At 43.3% G+C, this 19,918-nt stretch overlaps 1 protein-coding gene across 1 annotated transcript in view; it reads right to left on the bottom strand.

The window, feature by feature from the left end:
• LOC138148218 (guanylate cyclase D-like) overlaps positions 1 to 19,918 on the bottom strand; it is a 53,105-nt gene that overhangs the window by 11,025 nt on the left and 22,162 nt on the right. Inside the window, exons 12-15 of the mRNA XM_069070773.1 lie at positions 18,188 to 18,351; positions 14,117 to 14,309; positions 4,857 to 5,031; positions 2,622 to 2,720 (exon numbers count right to left, since the gene is read on the bottom strand). Coding sequence (XP_068926874.1) covers positions 2,622 to 2,720; positions 4,857 to 5,031; positions 14,117 to 14,309; positions 18,188 to 18,351 — 631 coding nt within the window. The remainder of the gene's footprint in view (positions 1 to 2,621; positions 2,721 to 4,856; positions 5,032 to 14,116; positions 14,310 to 18,187; positions 18,352 to 19,918) is intronic.

Raw genomic sequence — 19,918 nt, forward strand, 5'->3', positions numbered from 1 at the left:
CCTTGATTTGCCAGTATCTCAGTCCTCAATTTCCTCATCTATAAAAACGAGGGAGTTGAACTAAATGACCCCTGAGCGTCCTTCCAGATTTAAATCTATGATCCTATGATGATCAAAAAAAAAAAAAAATAGGTGAAATACTCATGCTGCTTCCTACCTCGTGGGGCTGATGTGAAGATCAAATTAGATTGTACATACCAAGCTCAAATATTATGAGATCAATTGTTCTATTGACTTGTTGCTGATGCTGACCCCTTTTGGGGCTCTCATGGCTACATCTTCTCTGCCACAGCTGATTGATTCTTCTGGGGAAAGATAGAGGCTGGACTTGGCATGGCTACCTCATGGCTTTTTCCTAGGAAGTTCATTCAAGATCATTAAAACAATCCTGAAACCAAGGGTATTTGGAGATTGATGGATGATGTCTGCCCAGTCAGGAGGCAGATACCCTAGTGCACCAAGTCTCCACAATAAGGTCTCTGGGAGAAGAGGTAGGCTCAGACCTCTACCAGATTTATAATATTATATTGCTTAGGGACAGAAAGAATATTAGCATTCTTCTAATTCAATCTCTTCATTTTACAGGGAAGGAGACGGAGGCCCAAGCAAGAATAAATTACTTTCCCAAGGTCACAGTCAGTCTATAGCAGAGCCAGGATTTTAATTTAGCTTTTCTGCCTCTAAATCCTTATTTTCTCTTATCTCAGCCCCTCAGGAGAGAGATGATTACCTAATGTGCAGTCCAGAGAAGCCCAGTTCTGCAGGTCACCTGACAGGTTGAAACCAGTTGAGTGTCTGCTGAGTGAGAGTAGACTACCATGTATACTATTGCAGTCAAAAACATAATTGTCCCCGTTGGAAGACTTTGTCAGAGCAGTTAAGCTCCGTTAACACCTCTTCAAGTATCTCTGCTTTCTGCTCTCAGGAAGTTGAGGTCCTTCACACCCCTTCAACTGCTCTGGCTAAGCCAGCAGAGTGACTCCAGGTGACGACAACCCAAGTAACCCCCCAGAGGGTAATAATGTTGGGAAACAAAATGGCTTACTGTATTGTCTGGAATACAATCCTCCCTAGAATGTGTGTATGTATGTGTATGCCATGACTCTAAAATGAGTTATACTTTCAAGGAAAAATGTATATAGTTAGACAATGGACATAGACAAGGGACAATAGAAGTCAGCATAGGACACACTCAGGCTGTATACAAAACTGGTATTAGAAGCTGTCTCCATAAGTCATCCCAGATGCTTCCTTTTTTTTTTAAACAGGGTTATGAGCCTGGCGGTACATCAGGGCAATGCCATGGAGGTGATTTACCTAGCTTTTAGTAATGCATCTAATAAAGTCTTTCTTTCAGTTCTTACAGACCAGATGAAGAGATGTGGGCCCAGTCAGAGGAGTACAGCACAAGGCTTAGTCTGTGGCCTGAACTAGCTTAAAATGTAACTGGGAAATCTTTAACAAAATAAATAAAAATATAACAGAATGTAGATAACGTTAATAAGTGGATTTCTAAGTTAATATGCCCTGGTTTGGTGGTCTTCATTTCTACTTGAGTTTGACACCACTGGGCTAGATAGATGATGCTATAATTAGGTAGTTCAGGAGCTATTTAAAGAATAGTCATTAGTCACTTAACCCCAATTGCCCTCCAAAAAGCAAAAAATAAAAAAAAAGAATAATCATTAGTGGTTTTGATATCATCTGAGAAGAAAGTCTATAAAAATAATGATAGTTAGCATTTTGTATGATGCTTAAAGTTTTGCAAAGTACTTTAACAATATTATCTAATTTTGTCCTCACAACCATCCCGGGAGGTTTTTGCTATTATTATCCCCATTTTACAGAAAAGGAAACTGAGGCAGCTAAGAGATTTACTCAGAGTCCCACAGGGAGTATCTGAGGTCAGCTTTGAATTCAGATCTCTCTGACTCCAGTTTCAGCTGTCTACACCCCCATGCCACCTAGATGTCCAGTGGAGCACCTGTGCATGGCCCGACATCATCGTTATCACTGACTCTCAGGTAAAGGCGCTGGTTGCATCTTATCACATCGGCAGAGGATATAAATAGAGGACGCATAGCTAACACATTGGATGACAGAATCAGCATTCCCAGAGACATCGGCAGGTCAGAACAGTGAGCCAAACCTAATAAGGTAGAATTGAATAAGAGAAATCTAAAGTCTCCCACTTGGGCTCCCAAAAATCAGCTTCCCAAGGACAAGATGGGCAGGCATGGAGGCTGGATAGCAGCAAGTTTGAAGAAGATGGAGGCTTGAACCCAGGCGTTCTAATCCATGTCCAGTCCTCTTGATGTTGAGAAGGCTCCAGAATGAGAGCTGGGACACATGGGCTGGCATGGTGGAGACAGCGCTGGGCCTGGAACCAGGAAGATTCATCTTTGTGAGCTCAAAGCTGACCTTAGACACTTACTGGCTGTGTGACCCTGGGCAAGTCACTTTACCCTGTTTGCCATAATTTCCTCATTTGTCAAATGAGCTGGAGAAGGAAGTGGCAAACCTCTCCAGTATCTTTGTCAAGAAAACCTCAGATAGGGTCACTAAGAATCAGACACAATTGAAACTACTCAACAACCACAACCCACAGCATTAGTACTCACGAAGTCCTGTAGATTCCATTCGGGAGGCAGTGTTTACCGTGTCTCCAAAGAGGCAGTATCGAGGCATGGCGAGGCCCACGACGCCTGCCACACAGGGCCCTGAAACCCCAAATCCCACCCCAATGATCATAGGAATTAGAAGCAGAAGGGACCTTAAAGACCATCCTAGATCAGCTCATTGTTTCATTGGATCTAAGGTTGAAAGAGACCTTAATGATCATTTTACATATGAGGAAACTCATGAAGTCTCAGAGAGGGAAGCCAAGTCAGTAAGTGGCAGAGCTGATATTTGAATCCAGGTCCTCTGACTTCAAAGCCATTGCTCTTAGAGGGCATGGAGTAGGTAAGAGTCTAGGAGTGTCTCAGTCAAAGATTGGGTTAAATGGATTCTGGTTATTAATTAAGGTTTTAGAGTAAAGTTGGCCATAATCACTCACTCTGGGTCATTCTCTATGATGATGTAATTTCAGTCCTTCCCCTGCTACTTACTGTTCTTCTGGTCTGTGTTCTTCTGTCCACCATTTGTGAGAATACTAACTCATGTTAGCTCAAGAAAAATATAGCTAAGTAAGTAAATGGGGGAAACAATACTCATAGTTTATTCTAAAACTAGATAGAAATGATTTGAATTATCCACACTGGGTCCAGAGTCAGGAAGACTTGAGTTCAAATCTAGCCTCAGATGGGTATTGGTTGTGTGACCCTAGGTAAATCATTTAACCTCTGCATGCTTCAGTTTCCCTAACTGTAAAATGAGAATAATAACACCTACCTCTCAGAGCTGTTGTGAGAATCACATGAGGCATTTTTTAAAGGCCCTTAGCACAGTGCCTGGCTCATAGCAGGGCTACATAAATCCTTATTCCCTTCTCAGGATCTGGGAAGAATGCAGGAATGAGGCCAGGGTCTCACTCCTGTTCAGCTGGTAGTTGGGGCAAGGGGAGTTATCATTGACATTTGGAGGCTAAACAAGGACCATGCCTTGGCATTCTGACCAGCCCAAGCCCCCCACACCTGGTCTCCTTATCAGATGCTCAGCACTGAGCTGCTTCCTTCCTCCCCTCCTTTCCAGCCCTGTGCCCCTTCTCTTCTCCCACTTTCCCTGCTTTGAGGACTCAGCAGTGCTGGTGAAAGCTTCCCTTCTGAAACACAACTGAATGAGGGTGGGATTTGAAGTTAGGAGAATTAGACGGAAATTTCAGATCTTTATTTACTAAGTATGAGCTATGTGTGATACTGGGCAAGTCACTTAATTTTGAGGGCTACCACATTCTCTTCTGTAAATTGCTAAATGTTTGAGAGACAGCCTCAAGACAGTGGGAAGAGCATTGAAAATGGATCCGGGAAACCTGAGTTAGAATCCAGACTCTGACACTTCCTGGCTGTGTAGCCTTAGACCAGGCTACCTTTCTGAACCTTATTTTAAAATAAATAAAATAAAATAAAATACCTGCACTTATATAGTGTTTTTAGGTTTGCAAAGTGCTTTACAAACATTACCTCATTTGATCCTTGTAACAACCCTGGGAGGGAGGTGCTATTATTATCCTCATTTTACAGTTGAGGAAACTGAGGCAGAGGTTTAGTGGTTTATCCAGAGACACATAGCTAGAAAGTGTGTGAGGCAGTTTTGAACTCCAGAACCCATGGGATGCTCTTCAACATCTTGTTACCTAATCTCTCAAAAGGGAATAACTATCTTTATACAGTGGTTTGGTACATTGGATAGAACCCTAGGCTGGGCTCCTGGAACATCTGAGTTCAAATCCAGCCTCAGACACTGTGACCCAAAACATTTACCTCCCTCAGTTTCCTCATCTGTAAAATGGGGATAATAATAACACCCACCTCCCAAGGTTGTTGTGAGGATCAAATAAGATAAAGTTTGTAAAGTGTTTAGTCTAGTGCTTGGCATATAGTAGGCAATTAATAAATGCTTGTTTCCTTCCTTTTTTTTTTTTTTTTTTTTTTTTTTTGCTTTTTGGAGGGCAATTGGGGTTAAGTGACTTGCCCAAGATCACGAGGATAGTTTTGTGTTAAGTGTCTGAGGGTGGATTTGAAGTCAGGTCCTCCTGACTCCAGGGCGGGTGCTCTATTCACTGGCCACCTAGCCGCCCCTTTCCTTCTTTCTTTATCTCCCCCCACCCAAGGCTCTCCCGCCGACAGCTCAGTGCACACAGTCCTAGGACTGTACTCTCCTGCGGGCATGGGCTGGGACCCCCAGCACACACTTACCTGAGTGCAGGCCAGCCCGGACCCGGATGGGCACCTCGGGCGCATGCCTCATGCGGAAGTCCCCCACGGAGCTGAGGATGTCCAACGCCAAATTGGCGATTTCAGCCGCATGCCGGGTGCCGTTCCGCCTAGGCAGCCCCGAGGCCACCATGTATGCATCGCCGATGGTCTCCACCTGCACGACAATAGGGGCATCAACCCATGCTCAGGAAGCAGTATGCCCCTCCCTCCTTCAACCTGCTCCTTCTTTATCCTACAGCTTAAGGCCACCTCCTCCAGGAAGCCCTCACCAAAGAGCTCGACTCGATTTCCTGGTCCGATCCTGACTCAGACCACTCCACATCTGTGGGGGACTAGCATCGCTAGAGAAATTACAGATGTCTCACTTCCTACTGTTTGACCGATCGTGTTTTCCAGTTCCATCTTTTCCATGAAAGCAGGCCCACGTGCATTTCCTCTGTTGTACATCCTTTGTTTTCCAAGAGGACCGATGACATCATGGAGTGATGTCTGGACTGTTCGAGGATTGGATTTAAATGCTGCAAAGCTGCACAAAGTCCTCAGCCTCACTCTGTCTTCCAGAGTTATCAAAGTCCAGAGGCAGAACAAAAGTCAGGATGACTGGTGATGGCCTGGGACGCAGTGGGTGACCGTGGTGTCTCATGTCTGACCAAACTCTAAGCCCCCCAGCTCCTGCTTCAGCCGCCTTCATGGACATTGGAACACATTGCTCTCATCCGCCCATTCCACTTGGGGATATCTTCACTCCTTGGGGTAGACACCCCCTAACTCACCAATGGATTGGAGGTCTGTCGGTTGTCTCCAACCTGGTTTGCCAAGGTGTGACCACTGCACACGCTACAGCTTCTTGGAACCTTGGGTATCCCAAAGGTGGATGGGCAGCCCTGAAAAGGGCTCGGCAAGCCCTCCCACCAGAGCACCCAATGCACTTTCATTTGCAGGGCACAGAGCATGGCAGGGTAGTACTGAGAATGCTCAAGCTATACTTGAAAGAGGACGCATGCCATAGTGAACTGGGTTGAGAAGACCTCGGTTCAAATCTTGCCTCTGCAGCTAGCTGTATGGCCATGGACATAGCTGTGTGACCCTTGCTATTGTTCGGTTGGTTCAGCCATCTCTGACTCCTCATGAGTTTTTCTTGTCAGAGATACTGAAGTGGTTTGCCATTTCCTTCTTCAGCTCATTTTATAAATGAGGAAACAGGCCAACAAGGTTAAGTGACTTGCCCAGGGTCACACAGCTAGTAAGTGTCTGAGGTTGGATTTGCACTCAGGTCTTCCTGACTTCAGACCCAGAACTATCAACTACACTACTTAACTGCCCCAATATGACCCTTAATCTCTCAGAGTCTCAGTTTCCTCATCTGTAAAATGAAGAAATTGCACTTGAAGATTTCTAAGGTTCCTTCCACCTCTAAATCTATGAGCTTATAGTTTTGTTTTTTTAATTCCAGGCCCTGGATTTCATTGGTGTAGGAAACTCCCGATGAAGAAACATAATCTACCAATGCAGAACAGTGCCTATTCCACTTGGGAGGCTAGGTGATGCCATAGGGCAAATAGCGCTGGGCCTGTGGTCAGGAAGATTTCTCTCCCTGAGTTCAAATCCAGCCTCAGACACTTATTAGCTGTGTGACCTTGGGCAAGTCCCTTAACCCTCTTTGCCTCAGTTTCTTCATCTGTAAAATGAGCTATAGAAGGAAATATCAAACCACTCCAGTATCTTTGCCAAGAAAACCCCAAATGGGGTCACAGAGAATTGGACACAACTGAAATGACTGAATGACAGCAGCCTCCTCTACAACTTAGAGTCGTAAAGAAGCAGTTTGGTGGAGGGCTTAGTAGATATAGCTCTGGGACTGATGTCAGAAATGCCTCAGACCCCTGCTAGCTGTGTGACTCTGGGCAAGTGACTTAAACCCTACCTCAGTTTCTTCATCTGTAAAATGAGGACCATAATCACACCTGCTTCCCAGGATTTAATGATGATGAAATGAAATAACAAATGTAAAACACTTCGTCCAGTGCCTGGCATATAGTGGATGCTATATCAATGTTAGCTATTATTATTGCCTGAGTTCAAATCTTACCTCAGACACTAGTTGTGTTACACTGGGAAAGTCACTTAATCTCCATTAGCCTCAGTTTTCTAATCTGTAAAATGGGTGTAATAACAGCCCCTCCCTCCCAAGGTCGTTTCAAGGATCAAATAAAATAACACTTATAGGGCGGCTAGGTGGCATAGTGAATAGAGTACCAGCCCTGGAGTCAGGACCTGAGTTCAAACACGGCCTCAGACTCTTAACACAAAAAACTAGCCGTATGACCCTGGGCAAATCATTTAACCCCAATTGCCCTACCTTCTCGCTCAAAAAAAAAAAAAAGATAATACTTACAAAGTGTAGCACAGCGCCTGGCACACAGCAGGAACTCAATAAATGCTTGTTCCCTTCCTTACCCTTCCTTCCTAGAGAGTTGAGGGGGAGGGGGGCACTCAAAGGTTAAGTGACTTGCCCAGGCAGGGTCAGTACTCGTCAGAGGTAGCTTTAAACACAAGTCTCCTTGACTACATGGCTATTTCTCTCTCCACTTTACCATGTGCTCCTCCACTGAATCGTAGAATCTTAAAAATCAGAGAGCGTCGGGATGACCTGGGGATCGATTGCCGGGCTCAGATACTTAGCACCACATCCAGAAATAACTGGCCATATAACCTTGAGCAAGTTACTTAACCCCAATTGCTTAAAAAAAAAAAAATCAGAGAGCATTAGAATCAGTCATAGAAGCTTAGAATAGTTGGAGGCCATGCCTGTCCCTGAAGAAGACACGAAACAATGCTCCTCCCGACTTCCTTTATAGAGGTGGGGGACTCTGAGTGCAGACTATTACACACACATACATAATTTATTACTCAGTTTTGCTAAGCAGCTCTTCATTCCTCTCTTTTATTTTAGTTGCAAAGGAAAAGCCCTCTGGGTAGGCGAAGGGGGAATCATATTTGGAAATGATGGTGACATAAAAATAAAAGTTACTAACAATTTTTTAATAGCCAGAGAAACTAGGAGTTGAAAATAATTGTATTTTCGCTTCTTGGAATCACAGAAAGACGGGATCCAAGAATGTCAGCACTAGCAGAGACCGTGGAGGTCATTTGGTGGAACTTTACTCTCAGTGCAAAAATTCCCATCACTGCCTTCATCCTGCCTCAGCTCAAGCGTCTCCAGTGAAGCCCGAAGCTTACCGCCTCCTGAGGTAGCTCATTCTGCTGTTGAACAGCTGCGGTAGAAAATTCTTTCTTCTGTTAAATTGAAATCTGCCTCCATGGGATTTCTACTCTTTGCGCCTGATTCTGCCTTTTGAGGCCAAGCTGAACAATTTTAATCTCTTTCCTCTGTGATGACAGCCGTCATGTCTGCCCACCTTCAACCCCGCCTCCCCCCCCCCCCCCCCCCAAAAAAAAAGGCACTTCTCTGGATATATTCCAATTGTCAATGTCCGGAGCAGTTGGTGTTTGCCAGAGCAGGCTTGCCCAGCTATCTTTGTTGTACTATCTCTGTTTTGCATTAGCATCCCTTGAGGCATCTCCAGAGGGCTGAGTATTGTGATTCTTAGCTGGTGTCTAGCAAGAGACTCCTCTTTCTTAACTTTCACCTTCAGCTACTTTGAAGTCAAGCTTGACTCACTCCTTTCACTAAATGATTTGAGAAACAAGAATGCACATGACTGCTGCCCAGGAACGTTGCTGCTCCCCACATTCTCACTGCTGGGAGGGTGAGACTCAGATACTTTGGTTTAATGGAAAGAACTCCAGACATCAGAAATATAGAGTTCTAATGTAAAACTGTGTGGCCTTGAGCAGCTCACTTTCTCTCCCTGGTCCTCAGCTTCCTCCTCTATAAAAATGAAATGGTCAGAATGGATGATCTCTAATGTCCCTTCCAGAGGTGACATTCTCTGTTCTAGAGTCCCTTCAAGCCATGACATAATTCGGTTCTTTGTTCTAAAGACTCTTCCAGTGGTGGTATCCTCTGTCCTAAAGTCCCTTTTACCTGTTCTTTGTGGTAAAGTCCCTTCTAGCTGTGACATTCTTCTTTTCTAAAGCCTCTTCTAGCCCTGACATTCTCTGTTCTAAAGTCTTCCAGCTGGTCATTCTCTGTTCTATGTTCTAAAGTCCTCCCAGGGATAACAGACTAGATCCTTTCTACTGCAGTATAAGAATCCCCCACCCTCCACACTTCATTGAAGGTTTTCCATCGAAGCCTGGATGACCACGTATCAAGTAGGCTGTAGAAAACATTTTTCTTCAGGTTCATAAAGTGCCTTTTGTCTCTAACACTGTATATGTTTTCACCTCCCCAACTCTCAATCAATAAACTTTTACTATGTTTATTATATTTATATTGCTATGTTTTATATGTATCTTATGTACCAGGCTAAGTGCTAGACATACAAAAAGAGACAAAAGACAGTCTCTGCCCTCACAAAGCTTATAATTTAATAAGGGAGGCAACATGCAAACAAATACATAAAAAGCAACATATATACAGGATAAATAGGAAATAATTAACAGAGGGAAGACACTGGAATTAATAGGGGTTGGGAAAGGCTTCTTCCCTTTTTCTTGATTCGAATCCCCATACTATTCATAGAATTTAGGTGAGAATCACTTAAGAAAGTGACTTAAAGAATATTGGAGCCCAAAGGTGGTATAGTCAAAGAACTATATGCAGTTTTAACAATACAACTAACCAGCCACATGACCTTGGGCAAGTTCTTTCACCTGTCTGAGACTCAGTTTCTTCCTCTATAAAATGGGAATAATAACATTTGCACTATCTACTTCCCTGAACTGTTTTGAGGAGTTTGTAAACCTTAAAAACTCCATTAAAGTAGAAGCTTGTAATTGTTATCATGGTTTATAATATCAATGGTTATTATAAATAGTAATAATTGAGAGATGAAGACAAAGGAGAAAAAGAGTGGATTATAGTGCTATAGAAGATTGACTATGCTGCGCACTGGTTATTCAATTCGCCTAAGGTGTCAAGCCTCTCTGTGCTCATTGAACTCCATTCTGGGTCACAAATAACTCATACTTAATGGAGTTAATCACCCTACACTATCCCATTAGAACCACTGTGAGGATTAACACATGAAAATGGTTTCCAGCCTGCCTTGCAAACAGTACCAGAAAAACAGTAACGAGATCCCGATGGAGAAAAAGTCCACCCCTGAGGCATGAGCTGTGAAGGAAGTTTTCTAATGCTGGAAGGAACGGGCCTCTGGACATCTGGAAAATGGTGTGCATTCTTTGGCAGAAAGCTATGGAGTGATTGGAGAGAGATCAGAGAAGGGCAGCAGGAGGGATGATTCAGGAAAAGGGGAGATCTCTGTGTAAGGAAAGATTAACACAAAAGGAATGAACTGACCCCAGCCTGGTTCAGGGTGGGGGCAGGAATGACTCAGTACCAAATCAAAGTGTGGAGGGCATGGTTGGGGAAATTGAGGAATGATGCTTCGTGATCTAGGGAAAGTCTTTTTCCTTCTGTATGTTTCAGTGCTATCAGTTGTAAGAGGAGAGAAGAGGTCCAAGCCTCTTCTAACATTCTCTATTCCCTCTTCTAAGGCCCATTTTTACCCTAACATTACATATTTAAAGATCCTTCCCCTCCCCACCAGTATTCTCTATTCTAAAGTCCCTTCCAGCTGCAATATGTTCTGTTCTTAGGTCCCTTACAGTACCAATATTCTCTATTCTAAATTACCTTTCTGTTCTGGTATTCTATGTCCTAAAGGGCCTCACAGCTTTGACATTCTATATCCTAATATTTTTCTATTTTAACATTTTATGTTCTAAATTTCCTTCTGCCTGTAAAATAGTATTTTTCTATTTCTACTTCTGTACAAATCCATTGTACATTGTACATCATTTGAACTGTTGGTGTTTTTTGCAGTCACACTCTCCACAATTCTATTTTTTTTCATTAAAGCTCCTCTAACATCAAATAGTGGTATAGAGTCCTGAGTTCCTCCTGAAGGCTATGTTAGCATAGCATAAGGTCTGGCAGGTCCTTCCAGTTTGAAAAGACTTGCCATGCAACCTTGTAATGGCAGACACGTGTACATTTGTCATCAAGGACTAGCCTCTTAAACTCCTACAATACTCAGCCCTGGGGATTTGCTGAGCCAGGGATGAGCTCTTTCAAAAGCAACTAAAGTATGTCCTTTCAGTCATTGTAGAAGTAACTATAGGTTGTCTTCTACTAAAGAACAGGGAGGTTGGATGCTCCATCAGCAGAGGGAGAATCCATACAGATGAAATGAGAGGTCTAAAAATATTCAAAGATTTTGCAGCATGGTTATTTGTATTTTATCCTTCTTTTAGATTGTAAGCTCCTTGGGGACAGGGACCTCATCTTACAAGCACCATAGGGAATTGATGAATGGAGCATGTCCCAAAAAGGGTGACCAAGAAGATAGTGCTGTTTAGCAAATAGTTGAAAGAACTGGGGGATATCTATTTAGCCTGGAGAAAAGAAGGCAAGGTGTAGACATGACCACTGTGTTCAAATATTTGAAGGCTTGTCATATGGAACAGAGATTAGGTTTATTGTGCTTGTCCATGAGAGTAAAACTAGGAAGTTACAGAGAGGCAAGCTTCTCTTCTTTTACATTTAGGCTCTACCCTGAAGAAAGGAACCTTGGTCCTCACCATCAGAGTATAAGGTGACTGAGCTCACAAAGGATAAAACCAGACAGAGAGGTCCAGATGGACGTGACTTCCTCCTGCCCAGAGTGATGGAGGCTGCTGAGTCTCATGATCAAACCACATTCTCAGCAGGTGGAGCTGAAGACTTTTAGCCCACCTCCTCATTAAGAGTCCACCAATCAGGGTTGATTTTCACTTATCAGGTAATTCCCTGTCAGAAGGGATTTAAGGTGTCTCTGACTCTTGGTATCTTTGGTTACCAAGAGAAACCACTGACCATCAATTTATTTATTGCTGGCTAGCCTAATTAATAAATTGGTCATTAATTATCCAGAAACTCCAGTCTCTCAAAAATTTTTTTTATTCCTCACAAAGGATGAAATGGAGGTAATCAACAGATCAAGAGTGACCAGGAAGGGCTTCTTGAAGAAGATGGGACTTGAGCTGGGACTCGAGAAAGCCAAGGAAGCCAGGAGGCTGAGATGAGGAGGGAGAACATTCCAGACATGGGGGACAGTGAGAGAAAATGCACAGTCAGGTGATGGATTGTCTTGTTCCAGGAACAAAGTAGGAAACTGTCACTGGATCAAAGAGTAGGGGTGTGGGGGATTAAGGTGTAAGAAGGCTGGAAAGGTGTGGGGGCAGGTAATTAAAGACTTTGAGCAACAGATGAATTTATGTTTGATCCTAGAGGTGACAGGGAGCCAGCCGCTGGAGCTGGGGGAGGGAAGAATCATGATACAACTAGAGTTGACTTTAGGAAGATCACTTTCACATAGTTGAGTGGAGGGAAGGGTTGGAGTGGGGGTGGGGGGAGACTTGAGGCAGGAAGATCCAGCAGACTATTGTAGTAATCCAGGTGTGAGATGATGAAGGTCTGTACCAGGGTGGTGGCAGTCTCAAAGGAGAGAAAGGGGGCCTGTACAAGAGATGTGACAAAGGTGAAATCAATGGATGGGATATGGGGAGGGGGGTGAGAGGAACTGAGGATGCCACCTGGGTCACCAGCCCAAATGACAGAAAAGATGAAGGCACCCCCAACAGTAACAGGGAAGTTTGGAAGAAGAGAGAGTTTGGGGGAAAAGATAATGAGGTTCAGTGTGGGACATATGGAGTTTAATGAATCACTGGGGTCTTCATTTTGAGATGTCCAATAGGCAGCTGTGAGTCTACAGATTAGGAGAGAAGTTAGGGCTTGTTAAGTTCATCTGAGAATTATTAGTATGGAGATGATAAGTAAATCCATGGGAGATAATGGGATCAGCAAAGGAAATAAGATAGAACCATGTGGGACACCCACTGTTGGTGGGCATGACTTGGATGAAGATCCAGGAGAGGAGATTGAGGAGAAGCAATCTGATAGGCAGGGGGAGAACCAGGATAAAGCAGTGTCACAGAAACCTACAGAGAAGAGAGTATCAAGGAGGAAAAGATGATCCACAGTGTCAAAGGATCCACAGAGGTCAAGAAGAATGAGGTTTGAGAGAAGGCATTAGATTTGGCAATTAAGATAACAAGGAAAGAGCAATTTCACTTGTCTGATGAGGTTGGGCAAGCCAGATCATAAAGAGTTTAAGAAGGTAGTGAGAGGAAAGTAAGCTAGTAAGCCTGGGCAAGTCACAAGAATCTTTGTGCTTCAGTTTTCTCATTTGTAAAATGAGGGGGGTTGGATTCAGTGACCTCTAAGGTCCCTTCCATCTCCAAAAATCACACAATCTTTAATTTATATCTTGTCATCTGTTAGGGATGAAAGGCAAATGGCCACAGCGCTTCACTATTACCCTGTGATTTGGGGAGAAAGTCTCTAGTATACTGGGTGGACAATTTAGTGTGAACTTTTGGGAGAGCACAGACAAGAGCTGCACAGGAGGGGGAGGCATGGAGGGATGGTTTACAACTTGCACCTTTGGAGGGAATTCCCAAATGGAAAAGATCACAAATCCACTTGTGTATTTGAGAGTTGGGGTTTTTGTTTTTGTTTGTTTTGGGGTTGGGGTTTTTTTGCATATAAATACTGTCTCATAGTTATTGACAAAAGACCTGGGTTTAAATTCAACTCTTCTGACTATTAGCTGTGTCACCCTAGACAAGTCATTTTCTTTCCCTGATCTTGTTTCATCATTCATAAGACAGGTGATCCTTTTGCTTCTTCCTTCCCATAATACAGTTACAAAGAAAGCACTTTGTAAACTTGAAATACTAGAGAAATGGATATTGTAATCTTTGTGTTTCCACAATACCTAGTAGGTGACAAACAAACATTTGTTGAATTAAATCAAATAGAAATGACTGTGCATTTGTCTTTTAACTCACCCTCCTGCTCCCACCCTCCCTGCCCCCAACTCCACAGCAGTAAACATCACCCTCTGGCTTTGATAATTATTGGCTAAGTGGCAATGGGCATCTCCCTTCATCTCATAGTCTCAGTGTTGTCATGTGCAAGATTGTGTGCTTCCTGCCTCAAAGGGCTACTGTAAAGACACCGTGCAATTATTTTATTAGGACCAATCTGCCCCTGTGGTTCAGCTCACCTTATACACATCATGGCTATTCAGGACAGCATCAAACAGCGTGTAGAGGTCATTTAGCAGGTCCACTACCTCCATGGGCTCACTCAGAGCTGAGATGGTGGTGAAGCCAACAATATCACTGAAGTAGATGGTTACCTGGTCAAAGTACTCTGGGACCACAGTGGCTCCAGCCTTCAGTGCCTCTGCCACAGACCTGGAAGAAGGAGAGAGTGAATCTAACCAAGACCAGGGTTTGGTTTGGCTTTGCTTTAAGGTAGGGTGTGAACTGCAGGGGTTGTATAACAAATCCCTCCATAGCACTTTCACTGATATGGCCCTCCCCTAGTTCAGGTCCTCTTCACATCTCCCCTGGAGGCAATAGCCTCCTAATTGGTTTCCCTGCCTCTTCTTCCCTTTCCAATCCACACCTGCCTAATTGATTTTCCTAAAGTATAAGCCTTACCATGTCACAATACTGCTTAAAAAGCCCACTAGCTCATTATTGATTCTGGGGTAAAATACTCCATTTGACATTCCAAGTCCCCCATATTCTAGTTCCCGTCAGTCTTTGTTCCCTTTCATCCCACCTCTTGCAATCTACTTCCTGGTCCTCTCAGGTTTCATTCTGTTGCCATCACTGTGCCTTTAAATTGGCTGATCTCCCCATGCCCAGAATGCATTCCCTCTTCACCCCAGCCTCTTAGACTCCTTACTTTTCTTGAAAGATCGGTTCTGGTGTCAAGCCCTTTAGGAAGCCTTTCCTAATGCCCCCAGTTACTGATGCCCCGCCCATTACTTTGTGTATTTTTCATATTTCCAAGAGCCCATTTATTTAATATGAGTTCCCTGCCCCTAGCAACTGTGCCTACCTAGTCTCTGTCTCTCTCTGTGTGTCTCTCTCCATATGAAATCATTCAAAACATGTTTTCACATTAGTCACATAGTGGGGGGGAGGAGGAGGCCAGAAAAAATAAAGTTAAAGAAAACATGTTTCAATCTGTACTCAGTTAATCAGTTCTCAGTCTGGGGGTGGATAGTATTTTCCATCATAAGTAGTTTGAAATTGTCGGGGATCATTGCATTGATTGGAGTGGCTAAGTCTTTTATAATTGATCATCATTACAATATTGCTGTGTACAATGTTCTACTTCTGCTCACTTAACTTTGCATCAGCACATATAAATCTTGTTAAGCTTTTCTGAAACCATTTCCCTGTCATTTCTTATAGTACAATAGCATCCCATCACAATCATATACCACAAATTGTTCAGCCATTCCCCAATTAATGGGCATCCCCTCAGTTTCCAATTCTTTGCTGCCACACAAAGAGCTGCCATAAATGCTTTTGGACAAATGCATAATTTTCCTTTTTCTTTGATGTCTTTGAGGGTATACATTTTGTAGTGGTATTGGATCAATGGGTAGAGACAGTTTTTAGCCTTTCAGGTATAGTTCCAAATTTTGGACCAGTTCACAACTCCACTGACAGTGCATGAATATATTTATTTTCCTCCATCCCTCCAACATTTGTCATTTTCCTTTTTTTGTCATTTTAGTCAATCTGATGGGTATAAGGTGGTACCTCAGAGTTGCTTTAATTCACATTTCTCTAATTAGAGATTTAGAATCTTTATTCATGACTTTTGGTGGCTTCAATTTTTTTATGAAAATTGACTGTTAATATCCTTTGACCATTTATAGTTGAGGAATGGCTTTTATTCTTATAAATTTGTCTCAGCTTTCTGTGTATTTGAGAAATGAGACCTTAGAGAAATTTGCTGTAAACATTTTCCTCTAATATCCTGCTTTTCTTCTAATTTTGGCTGCATTGGTTTTGTTTGTGCAAAACCTTTTTACTTGAATGTAATCAAAATCATCCACTTGGTCTCCCATTTCTTATTTGGTCATGAACCAGTCTACCTCTTAATCATAAGAAAGACTAAAATAAGAAAAGAGAGAATAAGAGAAAACCAATGAGATATTTTGTGTGTATAGAGATAGCCTATGGATACCCCTTCTCATATGTGTGAGAACTTGAGCAAGTCATCTCCCCTCTGAGGACCTCCTCATCTCAGCAATAAGGGGGCTGGACTCAATGACTTAACCATTGGATGCAGTCCTTCCTCCCCTTTGCCTCTTGAAATCTTTAGTTTTCTTCAAGGCTCACATCAAAACCCACCCAATCAATGCAAAAGGCTTATCCTACCCATCCTGCCCCCACCCCCAGATGTTAGGCCCTTTCTTCGCTTCTCCCGACCAAAATTGCCCTGCATCTGTTTTGTATGTGTATTGGATATGTCTTGAGTCCCTGTCATTTAAGGATTAGATGAAGGAACCGGGCATGTTTATCCCAGAGAAGAAAAACCTCAGAGGGGCCATCACCATGATGTTCAAGTATTTGAAGGGTGGTTACGTGGGTGACAGACTAGACTTGTTCTTTTGGTCCCAGGGGGGAGGAGAAGAAGAATAGCTAGCATTCAGAGAGCTTTTAAGACTTGCAAAGCTCTTCATACCTGTTATCTCATTTGGTCTCCTCATAATACTCCTGTCAAGTAGGTGCTGCTATTATCCCCATTTTACATATGAGCCATGAGAGTGAATTGCCCATAGTTATCCAGCTAAGAAGTGTCTAAGGCAGGCTTGGAATCCAGGTCCTCCTAGGGAGTCCTCCAAACAAGGAGCAATGGGAGGAAGTGGCAAACAAGAAACATTTTCCTAGAGCTGCTTGGAGAACTTCAGGCTGGGGTTGGATGACCCCTTGTTGGGTAAGTTAAAGAGTGAGGCTACATTTCACATATTGTTTGGCCATTTCAGTTGTGTCTGACTCTTCATGACCCCATTTGGGGTTTTCTTGGCAGAGACACTGGACTGGTTTGCCATTTCCTTCTCCAGCTCATTTTACAGATGAGGAAACTGAGGCAAACAGGGTTAAGGGGCTTGCCTAGGATGACACAGTTAGTAAGTGTCTGAGGCCAGATTGGAACTCAGGTCTTCCTGACTCCAGGCCCATGGTTGCCCAATCCCTTTTTATGATTCTGTAATGTGTGCGTGTCTTCTTCCCTTTTAAAATGTAAATCCTTTGAAGTCAAGGGCTGTTTTATCTTTGTAACCCCCAGACCTACCACAGCACCTGGCACACAATAGGTGCTTAATAAATGTTTGTGGATTGTTTATCTTGCTATTCAGTGTCAGAGATTGCATGAGGGAAGCCAGGTTTCTAAGTCTAGTTCTTTTCCCTCCATCCTCTCACCTCCTAAGCGCTCCTGGGGCTCCCTAGGACAAGAACCCCAGGAGCCCTCTGGAGACTTATTTGGGAGGCACTGGATCTGGAGTTAGGAAGCTTGGTTCTGAATCTTCATTTGGCCACATATTAGCTGTGTAACCACAGACTCCCTGAGGTCATTTTTCTTTTGCTCATCTGTAAAATGGATACAATATGTGCACTGCCTGTGTCACACAGAGTAGGTGGGAGGAGAGTACTTTGGAAACATAGAAGAAAACTATTTAATTTATTTCAGTTGTTATTCAGTTATTTTTTGGTTGTGTCTGACTCTTTGTGACCTCATTTGGGGTTTTCTTGGCAGAAATACTGGAGTGGTTTGCCATTTCCCTCTCCAGCTCATTTTACAGATAAGGAAACTGAGGCAAACAGGGTCACACAGCTAGTAAGTGTTTGAAGGCAGGTTTGAACTCAGAAAGATGAGTCTTCCTGACTCCAGGCCCAGCACTCAATCCACTGTGCCCCATCTAATTTATAGGAGCTGTGAATAGTAATAACAACAATAGTAGTAATAATAATGGATTTGCCTAAAGCAGGGGAGGGGAACCTGCATCCTTGAGGCCACGTGTGACCTTCTAGGTCCTCGGGTGGGGCCTTTTGACTGAGTCTAAGTTTTGCAAACCAATCCTTTTATTGATAGGATTGGTTCTGTGAAGGCTTGAGGAGCCAGAGGGCCACAGATTGCAGAGACAGAGAGAGAAAGAGAGTCAGAGAGACAAAGAGAGACAGAGACAGAAAGAGTCTCGCACCAAGGAAGTAGCCATGGAGGGCTGGCCACCAGCCTTGCTAACTGCCTGGTCCTTCCTACTTACTGGGGAAGCATCTGCGAGAGCAGCTTCTCTGTCTTCTGTTTCTCCAGCTCTAGCTCTTCCGTCCTCGACTGGACCAGGTCCTCCAGGTCACTGGAGTACTTCTCTAGCAGCCGCAGCATGGAGTCCGCCACACTGCTCTTCTTGCCTTGGTTGATGCTTTTAAACTGAAGAGAGGAGGGGGATGTAGACCAACTTCCCTCAATGAAAAAACAGGATGCCTTCCTTGGGAACTGCGCCCTACAGCTTGAAGAATGCTTTGCAAAGTCCTAAGGGGCTTTACAACTAGCCTAGAATTTTGCAGCTTATGTAGCAGTGGTGTGTCACAGCAGTAATTACCATAACGTTTATGGAGCATTTTAACATTTTTGAAGAGCTATCTATAAATTATCTCATTTGGTCTTTGCTATAATCCTGAGGTGTAGGGACTACATATATTAGAGAGACAGACAGACAGACAGAAAGACAGACACAGAGACAGAGAGAGAAAGAGACAGGCAAAGAGAGAGAGACAGAGAGAGAGGCAGAGAGAGAGGAAGAGAGAGAGAGAGAGAGAGAGAGAGAGAGAGAGAGAGAGAGAGAGAGAGAGAGAGAGAGAGAGAGAGAGAGAGAAAGAGAGAGAGAGAGAAGACAGAGCGACAAAAGACAGAGACAGAGAAAGAGACAAGAGAGAGACACAGAAAGACAGAAAGAAACAGAGACAGAGAGAGAATATAGAGAAATTAGAGATACATAGATGCTGGAAGGGGCCTTAGAACATAGACTTTCAGAGCTGGGAGAGATCTTAGAACACAATCTATGAGGGCAGAAATCTTCTTAGAACAAAGAATGGTAGAACTGAGAAGACCCTTAGCACACAGAGTATCAGCACTAGAAGGGGTGGAACCCCAGATGTCAGAACTGAAAGGGACCTTAGAACATAGAATGTCAGAGCTAAGAGGGAGCTCTAGTACATAGACTGTTGGAGCTAGGCAGGATCTTCAAGTTTATTCAGTCTAGAGGTTCTAAATCCTTTTTTTTTTTTGGTCACATACTTTTTTAGCAACAGGCTTCACAAGTCTATGGACCCTTTGTCAAAATAATATTTTCAAACAAAATACATAGAAAATATTTATATCAATCAACCAGTCAGTCAATAAGCTCTTATTAACTACTTGCTATGTGTCAAACTCTCTGCTAAGTGCAGAGGATACAGAAAGAGGCAAAAAAAAAAAAAACCCAAACCACAAAACCAGTCTCTGTCCTCAAAGAACTCAAAATAGAATGGGAGGATGACATACAAATACATATATACAAAACAAACTCAATTATATATCATATAGAAAATTAATTATATTGAAATAGTTATCAAAATATAAAAATTTTCAAGTTAATAGACATCCCCCCCAGAAATTATAACCTCAACACCTTCCTGATGCAGTCCAACACCCTCATTTTATGGGAAAGGAAACAGACTCTGAGAAGGAAAATGAATTGCACAAGGTCTCACAACAAGTCAATGGCAGAGCTAGTCTCCCAGTCCAGGCTTCTTTCACCTGGCTAGCCTCCTTTCGTCAATTTTCCTAAGACCGGGGCAGGGTTGGGGAGAGGAGGAGGGAGGCGGTAGAGGAGGGAAATCAGGAGAGATGTCATACCAAGAGAAATCCGCTGGTCCCCCAGGAGTCAATCTCACATCATCCATCATCATGAGGAATATTACATGTTCAAACTTGTTGGGTCCCCTCCCCTCCTAAT

Source organism: Petaurus breviceps, unplaced genomic scaffold, assembly GCF_028583685.1.
Source record: "Petaurus breviceps papuanus isolate PSGF00001 unplaced genomic scaffold, PetGlider_PUasm1.0 90823, whole genome shotgun sequence".
NCBI classification, from domain to species: domain Eukaryota; kingdom Metazoa; phylum Chordata; class Mammalia; order Diprotodontia; family Petauridae; genus Petaurus; species Petaurus breviceps.